Genomic DNA, 23,794 nt, shown 5'->3' on the forward strand with positions numbered 1-23,794 from the left:
CTCCTTAGTCAAGAAAGTTGGTCCATACCACCATAAATCATTATGAAGAAGATCTTTAGGTTCAGCTTCACGAGATAATAAATCAGCTGGATTATTGTGAGTGCTAACATGGTACCACTCATGAACAGCAGTCATGCTTCGAATAACAGATACTCTATTAGCAGCAAATGTCTTTAGTTGATAAGGTTCCTTCTTAATCCATGATAGCACTATTGATGAATCAGTGAAGTAATACACCTTGACAATAGGTAGCTGAATGGCCTCTAATATTCTTTTCATTAGTTTTACCAATAGAACTGCACCACAAAGTTCCAAACGAGGAATGGTAATTGACTTCAGAGGTGACACAGGAGACTTGCTGCACAGAAGTCTTGATGAACATTCATTTGAAGATGGCATACATTTCACATAAATTGCAGCACCGTAGGCTTTCTGACTAGCATCACAGAATCCTATAATTTCCATTTGCTGTAATCCATTGGTTAGAACAAATCTGGGGATGCGATAATCGTTGACTATTTTTAGACTATGCAGAAATTCCTTCCATTCTTCAAAGTAATTTTTAGGAAGAGGTGTATTCCAATTTAATTTTAGAAGCCAAAGATTTTGTAGAAATATTTTCGCTTTTGTCGTAACAGGTCCAATTAAACCTAACGGATCAAAGAGGCGACCTATCGTTGATAAGACATCTCTTTTCGTGCCTGTTTCTTCAAAGTCAGGTATCTTTAAATCGTAAGAAAAACAGTCTGTAGACGTATTCCATGACATTCCTAAGGCCTTTGTAATCTGAGGCTTATCCGTAACTTGAAAGGAGTAATCCTGAGTAGCACTTTCTTTATTTTTCAATAGTTCTGCATTATTTGAACACCATTTGTGTAACTGCATTCCACCACGTTTTAGAAGACAGGTTAACTGTGTCTGCAACTCCTTGGCTTCTTGCATCGTATTAGCTCCAGTGATAATGTCGTCCACGTAACAATCCTTCAGTATGGCTCTTGAGGCATGAGGAAAGTCAGTTGCTTCATCCATTGCTAACTGCTTCAAGACCCTTGTTGCAAGGAATGGTGCACTTGCTGTTCCGTATGTTACAGTCCTTAGACGATAAGTCTGCACAGGACTACCATATGATTCCTTCCACAAGATCAACTGCAGGTTTCGTTGAGATGGTTCAATAAGTATTTGTCTATACATCTTCTGAACATCAGCTCCTAATGCATAGTTGTACTTTCGAAAACTAATAATAATAGAAAATAAATCTTCTTGAGGTATTCGCTCTTTCATTAATATTGAGTTCAGTGACTTTCCATTGCTAGTAGCCGCGGATGCATTAAACACAACGCGAAGCTTGGTAGAGGCTTTCTCTGGCCGATAAACTCCATGATGACTAAGATAATTGCAAGTCGATGTTTCAATTTCTTGAACTTCTTACATGTGATTTAGATCTTTATATTCCTTAATAAAATACTTATATAATGTTTTCATATCCGAATTACTTTCTAGTCGATTCCACACTTGATGCAATCTTTTCTCAGCCAGCGTTTTCGATTCTCCTAATGGGTCTCCTTCCCTTATGGGTAACTGAACTACATATCTTCCATAATTTTGTCTATAGTGAGTACTCCTGAAATGTTCTTCACAGTATTTTTCTTCTTCACTCAAAGCATCCTCGACATTTTCAATGGATTCAACTTCCCAAAATCTTTACAAAATTTCTTCAACTCTTTCTTCACTATTTAGAACTAAACCACAATAATTTACTTCTGAGTCACTCTTGTATGCACCAGACGCGATATATCGAAAAACTGTTTCTTGAAATATCAACGGTTGATTTTCTAATTGAAATTTTCCTTCTTTTAAAATCTCAAAGAACAGTTCGGCCCCTAGTAACATATCTATTTTGTTAGGTGTTCCAAATTGCGGATCCGCTAATTCAATATCAATGGGAATATTTAATGACTGCACATCTAAACTCCTTGATGAAGTTACACTGGTTATTTCAGAAATAACCAAACAATTAACTGATCTTACATATGTTAAATCCTTATTCGAAATCTGTACATCTACTTGATAATTAATATTTATAACGTTCTCATTAATTCCGGATACAGATGCATAAATTCTTTCTTTCTTTATATTTAACAAATTAGCAACTCCTTCACACAGGAAACAACTCATGCTGCCGTTATCAAGTATTGGGCGAACTGGGATTCTTTTTCCTTTGGAATTGCAAATATATATTATTGCAGTAGCCAATAAGACGTTTTTTCTGCCTGTCAAAAGACAACTTGATTGATTTTTATTAGAGACATCTGCGTTCTTGTTTATAATTTCGTCACTCGTTGCTTCCGCTTTTGTTTTGTCTAACTTATGTTCGATGGCGCCATTTCTGAGCAGGCGATGTATTAATGAATGGTGTTTTTTATGGCATTCCGAACATCGGAGCTTAGAATTGCATTTTGCGATTAAATGTTCGTCACTAAGACAGTTTAGACACAGTTTATGCGTTTTAACTATTTCATATCTTTGATTTGGATTTAATTTAAAAAATGAATCACATTTATGCAGTGGATGATTATTATTTTTACATATAACACAAATCGAAACACTATCGGTTTTAACCATCAGAGCCTTTGATTTCGAACTTTTTTCCAACGGATATTTCATTTTATTAATACTACGGTTAATGTTATCCAATAACTGACATCTTTGCTCTAAAAACGAAATTAATTCATCAAACGTAGAAACTTCCGTAGCATTAATGCTTAGTTCAAATTGTTTGCGCGTTTCAAAATTTAATTTCTGAAGTACAATATTTAAAAACAGAATATCCGATAAATTATTTTTCTCATATTTTAAAACATTCAAAGCCCTAACGTTTTTAGTAACATTATCTATTACATATCTTATTCCTTTAGACGGTTCGAATGTTAAACTACGTAAATCCATTATTGACTTTATATGCGTCTCAATTAATATTTTATTTTCATACCTATCTTGAAGAGCTTTAAATAGAGAACTAAAAGTATCATCAACAGTTTCAAGATTTTTTGCTTCATCAGTTAATTCAGCCTTTAAATAGTAGAGTTTCTGAACTTCTGTCAGTTGAGTGTTATTCGCTATGATGTTTTCGAATTGAAGCTTAAAATGATTCCATTCGGTATATTTACCAGAAAACTTAGGAATTGGTAATTCTGGCAAACGTATTTGTACTTTAGAATCAAATTTATTACAATCATTTTCATTTTCAGAATGTGCGATAGATGATAGAATTTCCATAATTCTTACCTCTAGAACTTCCGTTCTTTCTTCCGTTTCGGCGATTTCTTCATCGATGCCTGTGACATCTTTTTCATCAACGCTTTCGAAATATCTATTCCTTAAGTTTCTAATATCCATTTGAATGCTTTGAAGGGATCTATACTTTATTTGAATTTCATTCTTATTCGAACTATCATCATATTCGTTCACTACATTTTCTAACCTAGTTAGTTTCGCTTTTAACGAAGTTTTATTTCTATCTAATGCCAGCATTTTGTTCATTTCTCCGGTTCTGCTGACCAATGTACTACATTTCTAAACTAATAAGTGGACTGTATAGCAAATGAACTAACTAATTTATTAACAGTAATTAACTATTCAGATCTAATACACGCTCTGGCATGTTGCTTAGCCGAATCCAGATGGCCAAGTAAGAGTTTCTTTCCCTATCCAATAGGTGGCGCTGTATTCTAACTTAACAGTCGTCTTTCCACTTTGTCAACACCTGCCTCTTGCTCTCGTAGCGTAGTGAACCGACTGTAAACACTCGACAAGTTAATTATGTAATTATCGACAAAGTATTATCTTCAAAATAAATAATAATTTATCTTCAGAAATTTCAAAAATAATAATTTATCTTCAAAAATAAATATTTCTCTAGTTTATAATCAATAGAGCTTAGTTGACACATAACGTATATTATACAGGGTGATTCTAAATTACTCTTGTAAATTAATAGGGGTGATAGTACTCATCCAGATGAGCAATAATTATCATAGAACATAGGGTCGCATTTTACTCTGAGAGGCAGAAAAGAAAAATACTAGAATTCATATCTGAACTTACAACAGTGAAGGGAGAGCGAGTGAACGAGACCAATGTTGCACAATCAGTTTAGTGACAACCTCACAGAGAGTGCACAAAACGGATAAAATCGAGTGCACAAAACGAAAAAGAATCCCAGTTGGCCCAATACTTGATAACGGCAGCATGAGTTGTTTCCTGTGTGAAGGAGTTGCTAATTTGTTAAATATAAAGAAAGAAAGAATTTATGCATCTGTATCCGGAATTAATGAGAACGTTATAAATATTAATTATCAAATAGATGTACAGATTTCAAGAGCTGAATATTATCAACTAGCTCCAACGTCCACTGCGTTCCGGCTGTCAGAACTTCGTGTCCCATAGAAGGGCGCTTCAAATAGAATGAGCAGAGTAAGTCCAGAAAGACAGGATAGAAAATGCCTAAGGGGAAAAAAAAAAAAAAAAAAAAAACTATCGTGATACTTGATATCAAGGTAGTTTTCCCCCAATATATAATTTCTCCCTAATAATTTAGATAATTAACTTATTGCAATCATTTGCAAGGCTGAGACCTTGGGAACCATAGATGTGCATTTGAGTGGTTGCCATCAAACTCAGAGCTCGAATTAACACTCGAACGCCAAGTTTTCGATTTTATCCGTTTTGTGCACTCTCTGTGAGGTCGTCACTAAACTAATTGTGCAACATTGGTCTCGTTCACTCGCTCTCTCTTCACTGTTGTAAGTTCAGATATGAATTCTAGTATTTTTCTTTTCTGCCTCTCAGAGTAAAATGCGACCCTATGTTCTATGATAATTATTGCTCATCTGGATGAGTACTATCACCCCTCTTAATTTACAAAAGTAATTTAGAATCACCCTGTATAATATACGTTATGTTTCAACTAAGCTCTATTGATTATAAACTAGAGAAATATTTATTTTTGAAGATAAAATACTTTGTCGATAATTATTACTTTTGTTTATATTTTGAAATCAATACCGTGAAATTTTTAATCTTATTTTAATTGAAACAGATGTGTTTATTACATTAATTTTAAACTATAAGAAGGAAGTATGTAGAATTTGTAATCAAATATAATTCCAATTGACTAATTTTTATAGATATTTACTGATACATTATTTTTCATTTTATTCTATGTTTAATTCTGACAAAAGAATAAAATTTCTAAAGCTATAGTTGTACGTATACAGAAAAAATGCATCTGAGAACTGTATAAAAAATAAATTAAAATAAGAAAGTACTTTCAGTTCTTCCTAGCTGTAAGGTCTCATACATTTATACTAAGCTATTTTCGTCAAAGGGATTTACTGCAATAAAAAGTAAGTAGCTTCAAGTTGCCTAAAACACTGACTCCCCTTTTTCTCACTGTACTACGTGGTGTCATTTCCTATTATTTCTAGTTATAATTTTAATGGTAGAAAAATTTCAGGTCAAAAATAAAAATTCTTTTTAATGCGTTTTGCACCCTAATTGTGTTACTTTCCTTTTAATAAAGATCTGAAATTATTCTGAAAATTTTAAATCCTACCTTAAACAAATGTGCTACATTAGTTTTGATTTCTAATAAGGAGATACATTAAACTTCTTATTCCTTACAATTCTAAGAATTCAGGGCATTTGATCTATTTAGATGTTTTAAAAGTTTCTACTGATTATCCTGACAAAAAACTTCCAGTAAGTGCATATCAATTATATAACTTCATATTTATCATTTGCTAAAAAGTTTAGGTAAGTTACAATTAAATGATTTTAGAAACAAAACTTTACTAGTTACAAGAAAATTATATATGTACATATTAAACAAAAGGGATGTTACAGACATTAAATGATAAGAATGAAACTTGAGGATTTTGAATCCCAAACAAGTGTAAAGTTTGTTAAATTTTTGCAATTTTCCTTTTTTGTTATTGAGAAAGATGAATTACATATTCTTCAAAAATAGTAATCTAATTGAAAAAGCTTGAATGTATGGAATTTATTGCGCCTATATTGAAAATTAACACTGAATAAATACTGATATATGCTCAAAAATAGTATTTTTCAAATCATACTCCAGGTTTATTATCTGTTACGAAATTCAATCCTACAGTGAAGTGAAAAAGGCCTATCAAAACCGGAAAATTACTAAACAAATATGTGTAAATAGAAAATGTTGTTAAAAACTGATATTAAAAAAATAAAACATGATTAAAGTAAATTTAGGGATTTTTAGTTTTAATCAACTGTAAACTTGCCATTATGCATTATTGTTGCCTTTTTATTAAGGAAGAGGATATTTAGTAAAATATACATTCTTCAAAAAACAAACCAGCAACAGACTGATCTTAAAAATATATTTTATTATCACTATCTGAAGTATATGAAATCAGTTTCTTTATTATTAAGTGTAAAATTATTTAAGAAAAGTTAAGATACGTATTTGAAATTAGGAAATGCAGTCGATGAAGTGAAAATCGGATATATATCTATACATATTTATTTATTTGCAACTAAAAGATATAAGCCTTCTGCAAGGGGGGCTACGTTTCTTTCTCTCGTATTAAGGGAATAACAGCGACAAGTGGTTTCATGTGGCAACCATGCTGTCTGTAGATGAGGACGACTTTAGTGACGTAGTGTCAGCCGTGCCGTGGCTTTATATGTAGGAAGTACTGGTACGGTGGGTTTACTAAAGCCAGAGGCTGGATTTCTTTCTCTTCCATTTTATTCCTATGCAGTTGCACCTTCGCTTCCTGAAAATTAACTTTCGTCCCCATCGCTTTTAAAAAATGATGTCTCAAAATTAAGGGTGCCTGAAGATTTATCACAACAAAAATCATTTTTGGGTTCTCATTTTTCACTTGTACATTTAATGTGAACTTTCCAGTGACATTGTTTGCCTTGGGCGGCAATAATCCTCGTTCCTTCAATGCCCAACACTCCGTATCATTTAAAATTCTTTCTAAAAACATTTTCTGCCAAGAAACTACTTTGTGCCCCAGTATCAAACAATGCCTCCGTTAGCACGTTATTTAAGAGTATTCGAATTACTGGCAGGGCCAAATGTGTTACTGTCACCATATTTAAAAAGATCCGAGAGGAAGTTTTCTCTATCCGAGTTGACTATATCTCCTATATTTCAGTACACTTTATTAGTTTAAATACTTACTGCCTTCCCCTTGTTTAATCTTTTGTGATTTATCTCGGCGATCGCCATTCGCAGGTGAAAAGGTTTCTTTCCATTATCAAAATGTTTACTCTTGTCAAACCTTGGCCATCCTTCCACTACAGACCTACGAAATTGTCTGTTCAACCTCTGGCCATAACCTAACGTACATGTACTTTCTGCTAACCTGCTACTTTCGAACTGCCCGCGAGCTCAAACAATTGTTTTAACTTTCAGAGTTTACCAATTCAACAAAGTCCTGAATATGCAGCAGCAGTCTAGGTAGTATAATTTGTATAATCTCTGCACCGGGTATTTTTCCACAAAGTAAATTTACCATTTGTATTTTTCTCAACATAAAGTCCGTCAACTTAAAAAATCTGGTATCTGCTAAACGATTCCGCCTCTAATTTTGCCCCATCTCTCGCTACGGGGAATGTTTTTACGATGGCAGTTTTAAACACTTCGAATGTAAAATTCTCACTGTCTGGTTCACACAACGAAAATTTACCGATGCACTTGCACCAGATCTGCGTCTGCCTTCGTAATGTGGCACTTCCTATGGTGATCTTCTGCACTTCCGCCATCGGGTAAAGCAAGAAATGCGAATTTGATTGTTCGAAAAAGGTTATTATAGATGTTCTGCCATCGAATAGAGTTTGTGGTTGGATTGAAGCGCGCGTCGTGTATACGATTGAATCCGAATCCTTCCTTTATTGATGCCGATGCAAACCGCGAATTTTTTAGAGAGGGGGGCAGACTAAAATCAGCGTTTTCTTGAGCAAGTCCGAGATTTTGATCAGGGACCAATATACAGTTTGGTGTTCTTTGGTAGCATAACCTAACTCCAAACCTCTAACAGACTTAGATCGAATTATCGCTGTGTCTGAAAAGAACTGCAAATTTCAATACAGAAGGTTTAACGAACTTTTTCATTAAATCAGAACTACAGCATAAATGCACATCTCGTTCATGATAAAATCAGTCAACCACTTGTTCCGAAGTAACTTAAAGCAATAGTCAGTTTCAAGATTTAAAACTAAGTCAACGCGAAGTTGGCTGAAACTTCTCACCGGTTTAAAAATTTAAATGTCGGGAACTATTATAGTTCATATTATAGCAAAGCCGAAAAATAGTCTTATCTGGGCTTGCAGAAACCTATTTGGCCTCGAGACGCAGAAACACGTTGTTTCTTACAATCTCCAAAACCACATCTTAAATACTCTTAACCTGATTTGCATCCTGGGAAAACGGAAAGGAGAAGTGACAGTAAAGATTTAAATTATAACTGATTAAATTAACAAAATGGAAACTTACAAGTGAAAGAACTATTGGACATTATTACAGTAATGGATACGACTCGAGGGTTAGACACAGAGTCGGGACAAGGGTGAATCACTAGAAGGGGCGCCAAATTGGCTATACGAATTCGAAAATTATTTTAATTATGTTTTTAAATTTGTCATTTATTATTAGAGGAAATAAGCTTCGCCAAACTTAAAAAAACAATAGGAAGAATTGCAAGAAAACCTGGAAATTAATGCAATGTGCATTTCGATGTTATTTCTTATTTATCAAAAAAGAATTTTTTAACATTTTCATTTGAAAGTTAGCGCGCATTTACTTTTTTGTCTCAGGTGAAAAAACATCTTGGCACGGCTCTGAGTAGACATACAAAATGCGCTCGATGCTGTGCTTGGAAGTTATTCTCTTACTTATTAAAACGTTAGCCAGTGTCGCACTGAAGGCGCTTAAGTTATGATAGGTACTATTAAAATGATATTAGCAATTTTAAATAACGGCGCACCTAGTAGCATACACGCTCAAGCGCCAAAACTCATTGACAGTTCAAAAGTCTTCATACAAGAAATAGAGAAGAGTGAGTTTTCAGACGATATATTGTGGTTTTGTTTATTAATGGCTACGAGAATCTTCGGCTGTATTATCCTTTAGAAACCCCCAGTCCAAAGTTCAATTTATGGTTGAGAATGTTGCATCTTCAGTATCAGCAGAACTTCGGAAAAAATTTGAGGTAATTCGGATTTGTGAAGGTTTGAATAATTTGCTGCTGCCGATTTTATATAAGGTGGCGTAAATTTCTTAATTATTTGAACAATAATTATGAAAATTTCTTAATTAAACTTCAAGAATCTCTTCTTGTATTTTCTTTAAATAAATCCAAGCTTGGTATCCATGTTCATCTTCAGTAATCGATTTCATTTTCCATTTTAAAACTCTCATCTTGTTTCTGAACATGTAATTCTTTAGTCCCTCAATTTATAAGATAAAAGGGTTTTTCAGATATTATTGGGAAGCTATTTTCAGATTTCTTGGATTTTTGTTATAAATCTTTGAAATATTTCATTAAAACCGAAACTGAAATCTCTTGAACGATAAGTTATGTATTTATGATCCGAGTAGGCATTGACTTCTTTGATTTTGTGATTTGAAATCGGATTAATCATGTGATGTGAAGAAACTGCGAGATCTGGATGCCTACTCTATTATCACTGAAGCTTATCTATTATAGCGCGTACAATATTGATTAAAAAAAAATCTGTATTGTCTACCATCTCCAACTTGACGGAGAAAACCATTCTATGGACTTTGGTTGATAAGCGGTCGTGTCCATTTGACGTTACTGAGAGGGGATATATCTTCAGGTAACTTTAGACCAATCAGCACATACAAGTGAGTACTTCTTACCCTGCGGCTAATATAGGAATTGGCTGCGGCTAATATATCGCGGGATTTGAGATTCGAATCCCGCGAACGGGCTGGCTGCATGGGCGTTTTCGTGGTTTTCCCCATGTGTAACGTGTATACGAGCCAGTTTCCCTTAGAAAGTCCTCCACGAAGGCATCCCTCCCCTTAGGCAGATAGCCCTCGAGGCTTTGCCATAATCACACACACACAATTTTTCTAATAAATAACACCGTAGTTTAAACATGCTCTAAAAATTTTGGATGGTGCTTGAAAGTAATGGTAACTTCTTTGGCCACATCAAGTTTCTTAATTTCTTCTTGCTTCTTCAGAATAGTGCAAATTGTTGATGTCGAAAGGCTGTAAGTCTTCTCCAATTTCGTCACACTTACACCACTCATGTTTATCTATGATTTCTTTCTTAATTTCAGTGGCCATGGCTTCCTTATTTTTTCTTTGCAGCACTAATAGAAAAATTGATTTTTATATTGATATATTTGTGGGTGTGGAACAGATTAACTGGATTTCAGTTATTTTCAATGAGGAAGTTTGTTTCTAGATGCGAGAAATTTGCTATACGAGTTCAATGCTGGAACAAATTAAACTCAAATCTCAAGGTTCAACTGGATTCATTTGCGTGGACACTTATGTTTTTGTCAACTGTATTCATTAACGTGGACACTTATGTTTTTGACTAATCTTTATGAAATTATAAGTTGAAGAAAAACTAAGCCAGTTTACTTTCAAAGCAAAAATATTACCTGACCAATGAATAATCGCAAAATTCTAAATTTTTTTCTGGATATGCAAATGAACAGAAAGAGACCAACATATAAATTCACATATTATTTGAGCACATGACTGTTATTCCATATTATAAAGTATGGGATAATGAGCACTTTTGTAAAAGGGGATAAATGCACAACCAGTGTTTTAGGATTCTGATATTAAAATGTCATGTATGTATACATCTAACAATATATATATAAAAAAAAAAAAAAAAAAAAAAAAAAAAAAAAAAAAAAACTGAATAACAAACAGCATATCTTTTACAATATAAAATTCATAAACTATGCTAAACTATCATATGCACAAGCTATGCATACCATTAAATTAGTGTATTTTTTTAAAGTTTGCCAATAAAAAAAATATTTGTTACATTTATTTGAAAATTATTATATTATTTCACGAAGAAATCCTCAGTTTAATAATATTGTTACACTTTCATATTAGTCATAGTAACTTAGTAGCATCTTGCTAAAAAAAAACCTTAGTACCTAAGAATAAATTATGTATAAATATTCTGAAGGCAGATATTTCAATTAAATAACAAAGTTTGAAATCTACTGATATTCCTATAATTCATTACTATTAGTAAGTCTAATTAAAAGACTAATAAATTAAAGATCTAATTAAATAAAGTCTAATTAAAAGTCTAATTGAAGACTTTGTACTAATATAATATAGTACTTTAGTCCTTTGTACTATATAATAAGTCTTTAATCCGGACTCGTCGGGACTTCTGGATTAAGGGTTTTTCCGGGTTATTGATCATCAATTTAAATCTGGTAAGATGGCACACAGAAATTATAAAATTAAAAATATGAAACCGCAATTTATGAAAAAAAGAGCAATTATGATCTAAAGGGTATCAAAATTTACAAAAATAAAGCTTAATATTTATTTGTTTACTTTATTAAACATTTCTTTCAATGTAAGTTGTTTAAGTTGCTTCATTTTATGTGCTAATACCTTCTCTTTAATTCCATAAAGAGACATAATTTCTTGTTCAGTGACAAAGTTCCGCTGTTCAAGTCCTGTAATTGCTGTGCCGAGAATACCGACTAACTTGTCAATCGAAATTTTTTCGTTTTCACTAACCTCTCTGTCACTTTCTTCAAGCCTTTATCCATTTTTTGCAACAATTCCACTTTTTGTTTGATGGACATCAAAACATGCTTTCGCTTTGTAGATCCTTTAGTAGCTCCAGAATCGGAAACTCTTTTTGACATAATCGGAAGTTCAAGCTTACTTTTTATAAAATTGCTCTAACAGTCTGCAAAAAATAATAAACCGGATCCAATTAGAAGATTAAGGAACAACGCAATCTGCAACATTAACCGAAATAGATAATTTTAGCCTAGCTTATACCATCCGTTATACATTAAATGTGCATGCGTCAACATATTATGCACATGTGTAAACGCATATGCACATGCATAATGCGTTTATGCATGCGCAGAAAGTTTGTAGCTTTGAGGTTCGGATTATATATCATTCCGGATTAAAGTCTTTGTACTGTATATGAAATGATCATAATTGATTTTTAAAACTCACACCTCTCTCACTATTTAAAATTTTAACTATTTAGTAATTTACTAGTAATATGTAATGAATAAATTTGAAAAATACAGTGACCATCTAATCTCACGGTGATTCATGAACATAATGAAATATGGTCGTCTTTTAAACAGTTTCATTATTTTATCCCCCCCAAAAAAATTATAAAGAGCAAAATCCCTTGCAAGAATTATAAAAAGCTTTTCAATTTAAACTTGACATCAGCATTTTATTTAAAATATATTAATTATCAGTAAGTAGTTTTAAATTGTAATGAGGATATCAATAACAGTAATTCACAGAAGTATCATAGTTACAAAAATTTTATATTTTATTGCTCTATAACCCTTTTTATATTTGTATATATTACAGGAGCATGAATTTTGCTTCATATTGAAACATATTACTTATTGGATTCACAATATTGTTCGTAAGGTATTCAACTGTTATATTTTAAAATTAACTTAATGTTTGTTGTACATAAAATGGATTCTTTTTGGATGAGTGTATATTATTGCATTTTTACTTAATGAAAAATATGCACTAGAAAAATACTTTACAGAAAACTGGAAAAATATATTTTCTTACATTGTAAAGGGAAATATATATGTAAAGGTTTCCAAACTGATCTCCGTTGGTGATATTGATGGTCAACGGTTCTGGTATACTGAAGTGTCTGCAATGGCCAAAAGGATGAGTTATAGAGTTCTATCCATAAAAAATAGCACTGTCAGAATTGTAAAGCTTAAAACAAAATCTGGCATTGTCACATAACCTATAGAGCATGTTTATGCATTATAATTGTCACACCAGCCAGATAGTCTAGATTTGAGAAACTAAGTTCATAACAATTATAATCTGAGAACTAAAAGTTGATGATTCCAACATTCCTGTTTCTCTAAAATGGCATTTGAAACACTCAAAACAAGTTACAATTACTCAATGTAGATAAACTATTAAATCTGTTCCAAGACTTGTTATGGTAATAGTTGCTCGAGTTTCTCCAGACCGAAAGGTGGGTGTCATTACTAAGCAAGTCTATAATAATTTCCACTGATTTATGAGACATTAATAAACTGAAGTGGAAGCAAAAATAAACAAAGGAAAAGTAGAATTGTGAGGGAACAGAAGGTGAACAGATGAGCTCGCTAAATATTTTGCAGACAATGATGGTGAACAAAAAAAAATCTTTTTTTTTAAATATAGAGTTATGGTTATTTCATTACTTCACTAAAAGAAACAATAATGTTCAATTTAATATGAGAGAATCATAAAATTCTTAGGGCACCTTGATACAGAACAGATGCAAGATTTACTTCTAAAATATTATTTCTGATCTGCTCTCAGACATACATTAGTGCCAAGCTGATGATAAAAACTAGGCCACGGTAATATGATTATCTCTCACACTAAATTGTACTGTAATCCCTAGTAGATGATATATTAGCATCATTGAAATTTCCACATTTGTAACAGAATATTAAATATAATAAACTTCAGAAAAATCAATTTTTTGTATTTAAAATAGCTGAGCTTGCTCATTAACGCAATTTTCCCCACAGTAACCTGTATTACCTATACTGAAATTACGCTGCAAAAGTTATCAAGCAACCTTGATGTAAATTACAACAAAGAAAATTTAAATATATTTATGGAGATTTTTATTTGAGCTATAAAAATACTTTTAACTGATTAATTATTAAAACTATGAAAAATAAAAATGTTTAATGAAGAAAGCAGCTAGAACAGTAATCAAATGAAATTTATTATTCCTAGTTTTTAGCACATTCTAACATTTTTCAAAAACAATAAGGTGATTTAGCCAAAGAAAAGTCTCAAATTTAGAAAATATTACAATGTTGAAATACGCATTATTTTTCTTTTCAGAAATCAACAGCAGGAATTACTTTGACAAGTGGAATAAAATATTAACAATTTTATATAGTCTTACGAATTTTCCTTTAAAAAACTTAAAAATCCATTTTTTCTGTTTCACATTATTTCAGTTATTGTAAATGACTATTTAGACCCACAAGATATCACAACAAATGCAGAAAAAGTACAAATGACATAAACCAGTTAATATCTATAAACAGCATTTCATATACACAGTCTCTGCTAGTGCATGACTGCAAGTATTGTTCATATAATTCAGTTTAAAAGCATAACCCAGTATTGTTTTTATACAGCTCTTTTAAAAATTTAATTCTTCTATGTGTATTCAGCCATTCACACACATGCACACAAGTTGAAATAGATTTTCTAATGTTTTTTCTTAAGAAAACAATTTGCATCTAAAACTGCACATCACACATAATTTGATTGATGAGTTGTATTCATTTTATAAGTTGAAATCTTCTTTAATACAACTTGCAAACATTTTACTTCTGCTGCTGAAAAAAAAGCAAGCATTTTGTGAATGAATCCTCGTAAACCAAATAAGAACTTTTCTCCATTAAGCACCCTTATTTTAATTTTATAATATACGTTTTTCATCAAAGAAATATTCAGTAGTATAAATAAAACAAAAAGGTTTAGGGGTGATCAAGAATGAATAAAGATACCAGCCGACATAAATAGCAACACAGGTAAACTTTATAAATGTTGGTCTACTAGGTTTTTAAAGAAATAAAGTAAGAATAATATTCAATTAACATTATTAAGAGATACCTTTACACTGGTTATTCAATCAGAGCAATTACCCATTCACAAAAGAATATGTTAATACATAAATAGTTTGCTAAGTTACATGCTGTGTTTTCAACGGAATTTCTTTAAGTATGTGACTTGTAGATAAATAAAACAATCTCAAACTGCAATTTTTTGTAACATGACTAAAAGGAATAAAATATGGTCCAAACCAATCAGTAGAATGTCGGGAATATACACTTTACATTTCATAAAAAGAAATGTATTTTCACAGGTATAATGTAATATTTTGAGGTTAAAGTAATAGTCAAATATAAATGTTGTTGTTATTAATAACAATTAAAATAAATGAAAGCAAATAAACAGCCAAGAAAAGCTAACATATTTACATGAAAGATTAAAAAATGTACAACATGGATTACACAGATAAACCATTCTTAACACTGCCATCAGAAGAAGCTTTTTAAGTGAGATCTAATATAGGAAGGAAAGGCACTAAAATCACTTATCCGATGGCAGACATATTCAACATGTTAGAAACAAGTCTGCTAATAAAACAAGTTTACTTTGATAAGGAAAAAATGAAACACTTTTCCTGTAGAAAGATCATTTAAAATTTTTGTTAATCATTAGTTTTTAGGAAAAAAATTTCATGATTTGAAGTATTAATAAATTTCCAATCATAAAACATATTTTCTCCCATATAGATGAAAAACTTGCAACAAAATTCAAATACCTTATAAATAATACACACAGCATGAACTTTACAGCACACTAAAAATGAAAACTAAATATGCAATATAATGTACTACTGAGAGATATTTACACAAAGACACCTTAGGGTAAATCAATAACATTGCACAAGAGCTTTTATATGCATTCAATATATGAAAATTCAATTTTCATAACTAAATATAATGATATAAAACTAATATTGAACATGCTGATAATAAAAATTTTAAAAAAAAATTAAAGTTTAGATCAAATGCAATGCTTTAGAATTTATCAATTTCACCAAATGCCTTTTTTTAATTCTACAGTCATACCACCACAGTACCTACTTTACATGGGAAGCTCAGACTTTGAACAACTTTTTGAGTTCTTAATACAGATAGAATAAAAAAATAATTTTTACAAATAATACATTTGCAAGGAGAAAAAAGGGTACTAAGATGTTTAACGCATTACTCAGTGATGTTAGTTCTGGAAATTGTTAAAAATGTCCCGAATTATTAAACCATATTGTACATAAAACATTTTCCTTTTATATTCTGTATCTATACAACAAAGATCTTCCTTGAGCACCTTGTAGATTGAAATAACAAGTAACTGAAATACAAATAAAGCAAACTCATGCATGTAAAATAATGAGAAAATATGTTCATTATTAGTTTCATACAAAAGATAAAAGTGCACCGATAAATCAGTTTAAATATAATGCACTTAAAATTATTGAAATTGCAAGAGCAATTTTGAGCTGCACAGATGAGAATTTAAAGTACATTGTAGTTATTTTGATTCACATCATTAAACGTTCATGTTTTTAAACTGTCTTAGTGGATAAGGCTGAAATCATGAAGAGACATAATGTACACTTTTTGCCCAAGCAAGCAGTGCTGATTTCATCTCTCAGTTGATTTCTTTTACCCATTTTTAATGTTTAACTTAAAAAAAAAGACCCAGAGAGAAAAGCTGTGAATAAAGCTGGTGCTAAATTTTAACAGATGCAAAAAGTTAGAGATGCAAAATGATAATATGAAATAATTCAGTAATGTTTACACAAAAGCTAAACCTGAACTTGAACAGGAAGAATAAATATTGTTAACTGATAAATATCCTCTGAATAGTGTGGTGTATCAATGACATGCATGTCATACATCAGCCATCTTGCTCTTGGTTCATTCAAGGCAATGAGAATTGCACCACAAATATTTATCACCAGAAAATATGACAGTACATAATTTTTAGTTTGAGTTTACAGCATGTACTTTAGTTTCAGGAAATAATAATAATTTACATCTTTATATTCTTTGATTGCTCAATTTTGTACTGCACTAATCAATAGCACAAAATTCTTCATGAAATCATAAATTTAATTAGCATACCTAATAATGTCCATTATGAGTAACATTTTAATCTAATGACCATATTAAAATGCAGTTGAATGACACAGAATACTAGTCATAACATTCAAAATGAAATCCTACACCATAGTCTCATATGAAGAGCATTCAACTTTTCATTGAACTATGAAAGAATAATAGCTCCAGATATTGTTTTGGAAATGGAATGTAAGTATTAATTTATGCAACACAATAAAACCTCAATTAATGTAACACAAGGTGATAATGACTGAATTTACCAACATATTCCCATTTAAATATGGTAGGTAATTAACCTAATAAGAGTAAAAAAAGTAAAACTACATTTCGCCATAAAACAAGGTGAAAACATAATGAAACAAAAATGTATAGACTGGAAATGGACCACTGATAATTCAGTAACATAGATAGTTAACACAGCAACACAACATTCTTTCTGTTCAGTAAATTCTGTATTAATATATCACATATTATAATGAAACAAAAATACATGTACATACATACACAGCAAATTATATACAACCTGACAATACTGCAGAAGTTGTTTGTTCCATGTGATATTCTGTATTACTTAATCAAAAATTCAAACAAGATATAGTTCTAATTTTTAATATAAAACGAATCCATAACATTACCAACAGTGCCATCCATCTAGAATGTATAAATGTCAAACTTAATTTCTTTCCTTTTGAAAGTTCTAAATACAAAACCAATTATACGAAAGCAAGAAAATACACTGGAAGATCTTACAATACTCCAAAGCAGTTTTGACAGTAAATATTATGAAGATAAAATAATAAATGTGCTAAGACAAGCATGTAATGCTAGCTAATTCTCATAACTCACCCATAGTTTATTATAAATTTTCACTAAAGTAGATATTTAATAACAATTCACAAATGTGATTGCTTTAGGCAGTTACAATGCACACCTTTTTAAAATTATTATTTTTACTTCATTTGCATAAAAAAGAATACAAATTAAGATTCCCCAAAAATTAAGTACATCCATGTTCGCTCTCATTTATGACAGCAGATAAAACCGAATTTTTAAAAAAAATAGTACTTGTATAAAAGAATAATCTAACCCTATGATATATGCCAGGGGTGGCCAAACTGCGGCTCGCGAGCCTGATATGGCTCTCACAGGCAAATTGTGTGGCTTGTGCATATAAAATATATGTATGAAATATGGTAAACTAAAACTATTCAGTGTCCAAAAAGAAGTAATTAATTAGTTTAGACTCTTTTTTACAAAGTTATCAGGGATTTCTTTCTATTTAAAACCTCCTCCACTACTTCTATAATGATGTAAATATGAACGTGTGGCTTTTAGAAAATCTAGATGCGGCTCTTACTGATATGAAGTTTGGCCAACCCTGATATATGCAAATAAAATAGATTCAAATACACTACACACAGAAAAAATTTCTAGAAAGTGAAATTTTGGGGATATAAAAATTAACATATACAGATTTATACCTAGAAGAGACAATACATTACATTATTTTCTGAAGCAGTTTCCATTTGGGGGGGGGGGAATGGTTTTTAATAGAGTGAATAGAATTTCCTTTACTTTAACCAAAATAAACACACTAAGTGACAATCTAAGATTTATGTACAATTTCTGAATGCAAAACTGAAATAGATAACTGTATTAAATTTTTTTTACAGAAAATGATGATGAATGTTTTGTTAAAATGTAACCTCTCTTTGCTCTTTTAATAACTTACTGATCTGAGAATCACAAAATATATAAACTGGTTTAAAATGCTTTCAGGGAGAGAAATACACTTTTCAAACATATACAAACTTTAGTTCTTTGAAACACACTACAATTTGTCAAAGATACTTTATGGATTGCAGTATCTTTCAACCACTCAATTTTCAACACAAACTTTAAGAATGGAATGAAGTGGAGATGAGAAATTACTTATTTTCATAAATATTTGCATTGCTGCTGCTTTCCAAATAGTATTCGATTTTTATATGAGCACTGAAAAATAAATCTGAAGGGTTTCAGAACTGAACTCAAGTTCATGCCACACTAATTAACATGTAATTAAAGGAAAGCTTTTTAGATTCCTTGTAAAATGAGCATTTCATTTCTTATTTTTTATCATCAGTATGATTATTTTTTAAACAAGTTTAGAATACGGTAATTTTTTATAAAATGTAAATAGATTAAAAACAGGTTTTTATATTAGTGTGATTTAATTCATAGATCAACAACATAAAATTTAATTTTTTCTTCCCACAAAAGTACATTTTTTAAAGAAATAATTTTACTTCGATCAAAAATACTTCCTTATATTATGGATGATTTATACATATGGATGCACTGGTACTGATATGAAAACGTGTGAGATACAGGCTACAGAATCATTAGTACTCTCATCTTCAGGACATTAATATATCCTCCAAAAATATTAATCCTTTTTGCAACAAGTTCTAAACACAAAAGATGATAAAATAAAAATATACAAATCATGCAGTCGTACAAATACTTCAATTATAAGTTTTTCATTTCCTATGTTTCAAATTTTTTATTTCCTACTTCAATAAGGCAATTTTGGCAATACACTCTCAAGGACAAATTGGATACTCTTCATACTCAAGCTAAAAAAGATTCAAAACCCAATTCATGATAAAGTCCATTTCAGCATGAAAATGCAGCTTTACTCTATTATACATTTTTATTAAAGTAAAGGCAACTCTTGAGAGATAGAATCTATCTTTCCTAAATTAAATGCATGTTCAAACATTTACTCATGTATTACAAACTTAACACACCATATCAAAAGTTTGAAAACTATTAATTAAAAATTAAATTTTCATAAAATGATAAACATATTTGATGTACTGATCAATAAAGACTAGTTTGAAACAGTAGAATACATAGTGGCATTAATGGTAGAAAAATGAGACTGCTGAATAACTGATGGCCACGTGCACAACTAAGAATTTTGTTCACATATCTGTATGTGTGTATATATATATATATATAGAGAGAGAGAAATTTTACATAATCCCACCATAAGTCAAACACAACTTCATGGAATATTTCAGATATTAAAGTGCTCATAACACTTCCGAATAATATTTTCAATGGATCTTTCTACTTTACTGTAACTATAATTCATAATTTCAAATTAGAGACAGTTCACAAAAAGAAAAAATAAATATGCACTATCAACATTTTTATTTTAATATATGTAACCATATTAAAAATTTAGAAAATAATTATGTTTTTAAAATTTTAATGATGATACATTACAAACTCAAATAATTTTAATAGATAAGAAGACACACAGCTCTAAATTATAAAATTCATTGTGGACATTCAAAGATTAAAAAGATACCTGAAAATATTTTGCACTCAATATTGTAATACATGATACTTAAATCTAGGCTGGAAGAAAATTCACAGTCAATGTCCAAATTTTTACCAATTCATTCATCAATTCTTTTTTATGTTTAAAACCACAATCATATTTTAGAAATAGAAATAGCACTTTTAAATGCTCTAAAGATTTATTAAAGTATATAAATTTTATTACATTAATTTCTTTTTTATGCAAATAATGTGATAAATATAATGTAGTTACTAAAAATATAAAATTTGCATGGTTACATTAAAAATTATGGTTTGTTTAATTAGGTATTTTTATTTTTTGGAAGTATTCTGTATAAAAGTTTGGTAAAATCTTTTAATTTTCCATACAGAATAAGAAATAGACCTTTTATTCTGAAGAGGCATCAATTTTCAAAGAACTGTCTGTTTCAATTAAAAACATATATTTCCTTAAACAGGTTATTCATTTAGGAAGAAAATGACCATAATGCGACATGGTTTAACTCAACACTGATAAGCCTTGACTCAAATTAACTTTACATGTTAATTCCAATACTCATTAATCACTCAAAACACATATTTGAAGATGAAAAATAATACTCTTATTAGATGTTATCATTCATTGCACACATTCACTCACAGATACATATCAATACACATATGGAAATAATAACTAGCAATTTTAAAAGAGGTTATATAAAAGTTAGTTACAAATGAGTTATTTAAATGAAGCTGCAAGACTAACACTATTGAGAAACTTTACATCTGTATAAAAAAAAAAAAAAAAAAAAAAAGGTGCACAAAAGTTTAGGACAAAACTGACATCATGGATGGTTTCAGGGAAACTCCTCAAGCATGAAGAGTTCTTGATGTGCTATGGATGTGGAAAAAAAAAAAATGATCACAGCCAGATATATCTCTCCAAACATTTTGGCAAGCACCTGAGCTAAAACACAGTAAGATTTTTCCAACTGGTGTCAAGATAAAATGGCAGCACTTTTACGCAGAACAGTCAAATTGTCCAAGCTAGACCATTTCCGCATTCCATTTCGATGCAAGTCTACCAGTGTACTACACAGTGCCAGTGACATAGCCTATAAAAAAGCAAACTGCTTTAGAACCAAATTCAAAACTCCTGCTTATTTAGTGAAAGAAAATTACAGACCAATTACAAGTAACAATAATAATAATAAAAGGACCTGAAACAAAAACAAAATTTAAAAAACCGTTTGGGAGATAATTCTGTCACTACAGTGATGTTACATACATTTGCCTTATCTTGGGATGGAGAAGTGATACCTTGCATCCACATGCCAGATATAGCAATTCACACCTGCTATTCTGAAACAGCTAAATTCATTAATATTACTGCACTAAATATCTGCTACACAGCATATTGATAAAGTATGGGAATCATGTGTTTCTAAGAAGCAGAGGCTGGGAAGAAAGGTGCTTGTGATGCTACATCATGAAATTATTTTGGCCTTTATTTTGGGGTACAGATAATAACAACATTGGGATTTTTGTTCCTACAGTTAAAAGTTCTTTGAGGTCATGTTACCATATACAGTACAAAGCCCAAGATCCGAACTCATCGGGACTTCAGCGATTCTGGATTTGGTACTTTTCCGGATATTAAATCATCAGTTTAAAACTTGTAAGATGGCATGTGGAAATTTTAGAATTAAAAATATGAAATCGTGATTCATGAAATAATGAAGTATTTGTGATCTAAAGGGTATAAAAATTTACAAAAAAAAAAAAAAAAAAAAAAAAAAAAAAAAAAAAAACCCACTTAATATTTATTTGTTTACTTTATTAAATATTTCTTTCAATAGAAGTTGTTTAAGTTGCATTTTCTGTGCTAATATTTTATCTTCAATTCTGTAGATAGACATAATTTCTTATTCAGGTACAAAGTTCCATTGCTTAAATCCTGTAATTGCTGTGTCAAGAGTTCTGACTAACTTGTTAATCGAAATTTTTTCGTTTTTAATAACCTCTCTGTCTTTTTCTTCACTATCGGTAGTGGTATTTTCTGGATCGTCTATTAATCTACTGATAATTGGGCCTTAGTCATCGCAATGAAATATTTCTGTTATATCATGTTCATTTATTACAGCTTCTCCAAATTTCTTTAAAAAATCCCATTAATTGGAAAATTTAACCTTTGGTTTGAGATATCCCAAAACTTTTACATTCGCACCTATCATATTCATCTTCTTCACCATGAAATATGCCAGCTGGGCATAAATTATGCCAAGCATTTTTAAAAGTATCTTGAGACACACCCTCCCACGATCTTGCGATGCTCCACACAGCAGATTGTATAATAAACTATTTCAAAAATTCTTGAATAGACTTGCCATTATTTAAGAAATTTAAGAATGGATTTAAAAAATTCTACTTTATATTATATTTGCGTTTCAGTGGTGCACTATTCCTATATCAATAGGCTGAATGATGAACATACAGTTTGGAAGAAAGAATAATACGGACACATTATCTTTCACTTAAAACTTTAAGTGAAATATGATCTGAACAGTCATGTACAATCAGGACTATTTTCGCATCACAGGTAAACCATACAAATTCTTCCGAGTCTCGGGTATGAAATGATTTTAAAACTAATCATTCATTAACACTTGTGTCATCCATGTTATTTAATTTGCTAGATATATAACAGGAAACTCTTTACTCTTTTAAATGCTCGAGGTTGTGTATTTTTTCAAATTATGAAAGGTTTACTCTTGTGTGATCCTAGGTATTACGAGGCATATATTGCCATAAAAGATCAGTTTCATCAGTAAATTTTACCAGTAAATTTGTTCTGAAGATAACTTTAATCTATTAATGAGTTCAATGAATTCATCTGCAAATAGTTCAGCAGCTTCAGTATCAGCTGAAATTTTCACCTGAAATTCCTAAATATCTTATACCAGGGAGATTTTTAAATTTGGTTAACCAACCTGTCGAATACGTCCACTCAGTTTTTAAGGTCACTTCTTAGTGAAATATTTTAGCTTAAGCCAAGCACTGGACCCGACAATGGCATGCTCTCGCTGCAACACAGTCTGACTCATTCAGTCATCACTTTGCCATGATCTTCACTTTTAGCTTAATGAATAATTTTTCTGTTATTTATTGAGAGTGAGGTCTCGGAAGAAAACAAAAAAAGTTCCTTTTTCTATTTTGTTGTGTCGTATACAATTGACTTTCCAATACATAATTTTGAGACGGAAATACCTTTATCCATTTCTTACAGCAATTCCACTTTGTTTAATGGACAATGAAACATGCTTTCACTTTGTAGATCCTGTTGCAGGTCCAAAATTAGAAACTCTTTTTGACATAATCGGAAGTTGAAAGTTTAATTTTCATAAATTGCTGTAATAAAAACAGCCTGCAAAAAATA

General features: G+C 30.8%; 1 protein-coding gene across 2 annotated transcripts in view; it reads right to left on the bottom strand.

Annotated features, from left to right (window-relative positions):
* Positions 1 to 14,018: 14,018 nt before the first annotated feature.
* Positions 14,019 to 23,794, bottom strand: part of CycY (cyclin Y) — a 116,248-nt gene continuing 106,472 nt past the window's right edge. For both annotated transcript variants that reach the window (XM_085810053.1, XM_085810052.1), the window contains exon 9: positions 14,019 to 21,473. In XM_085810053.1, the coding sequence (XP_085666179.1) occupies positions 21,357 to 21,473 (117 nt within the window). In that variant the 3' untranslated portion in view covers positions 14,019 to 21,356. The remainder of the gene's footprint in view (positions 21,474 to 23,794) is intronic.

This window comes from Stegodyphus dumicola, chromosome X2, assembly GCF_044657685.1.
Source record: "Stegodyphus dumicola isolate Sdum_Otavi_A_Nest chromosome X2, ASM4465768v1".
NCBI lineage: Eukaryota > Metazoa > Arthropoda > Arachnida > Araneae > Eresidae > Stegodyphus > Stegodyphus dumicola.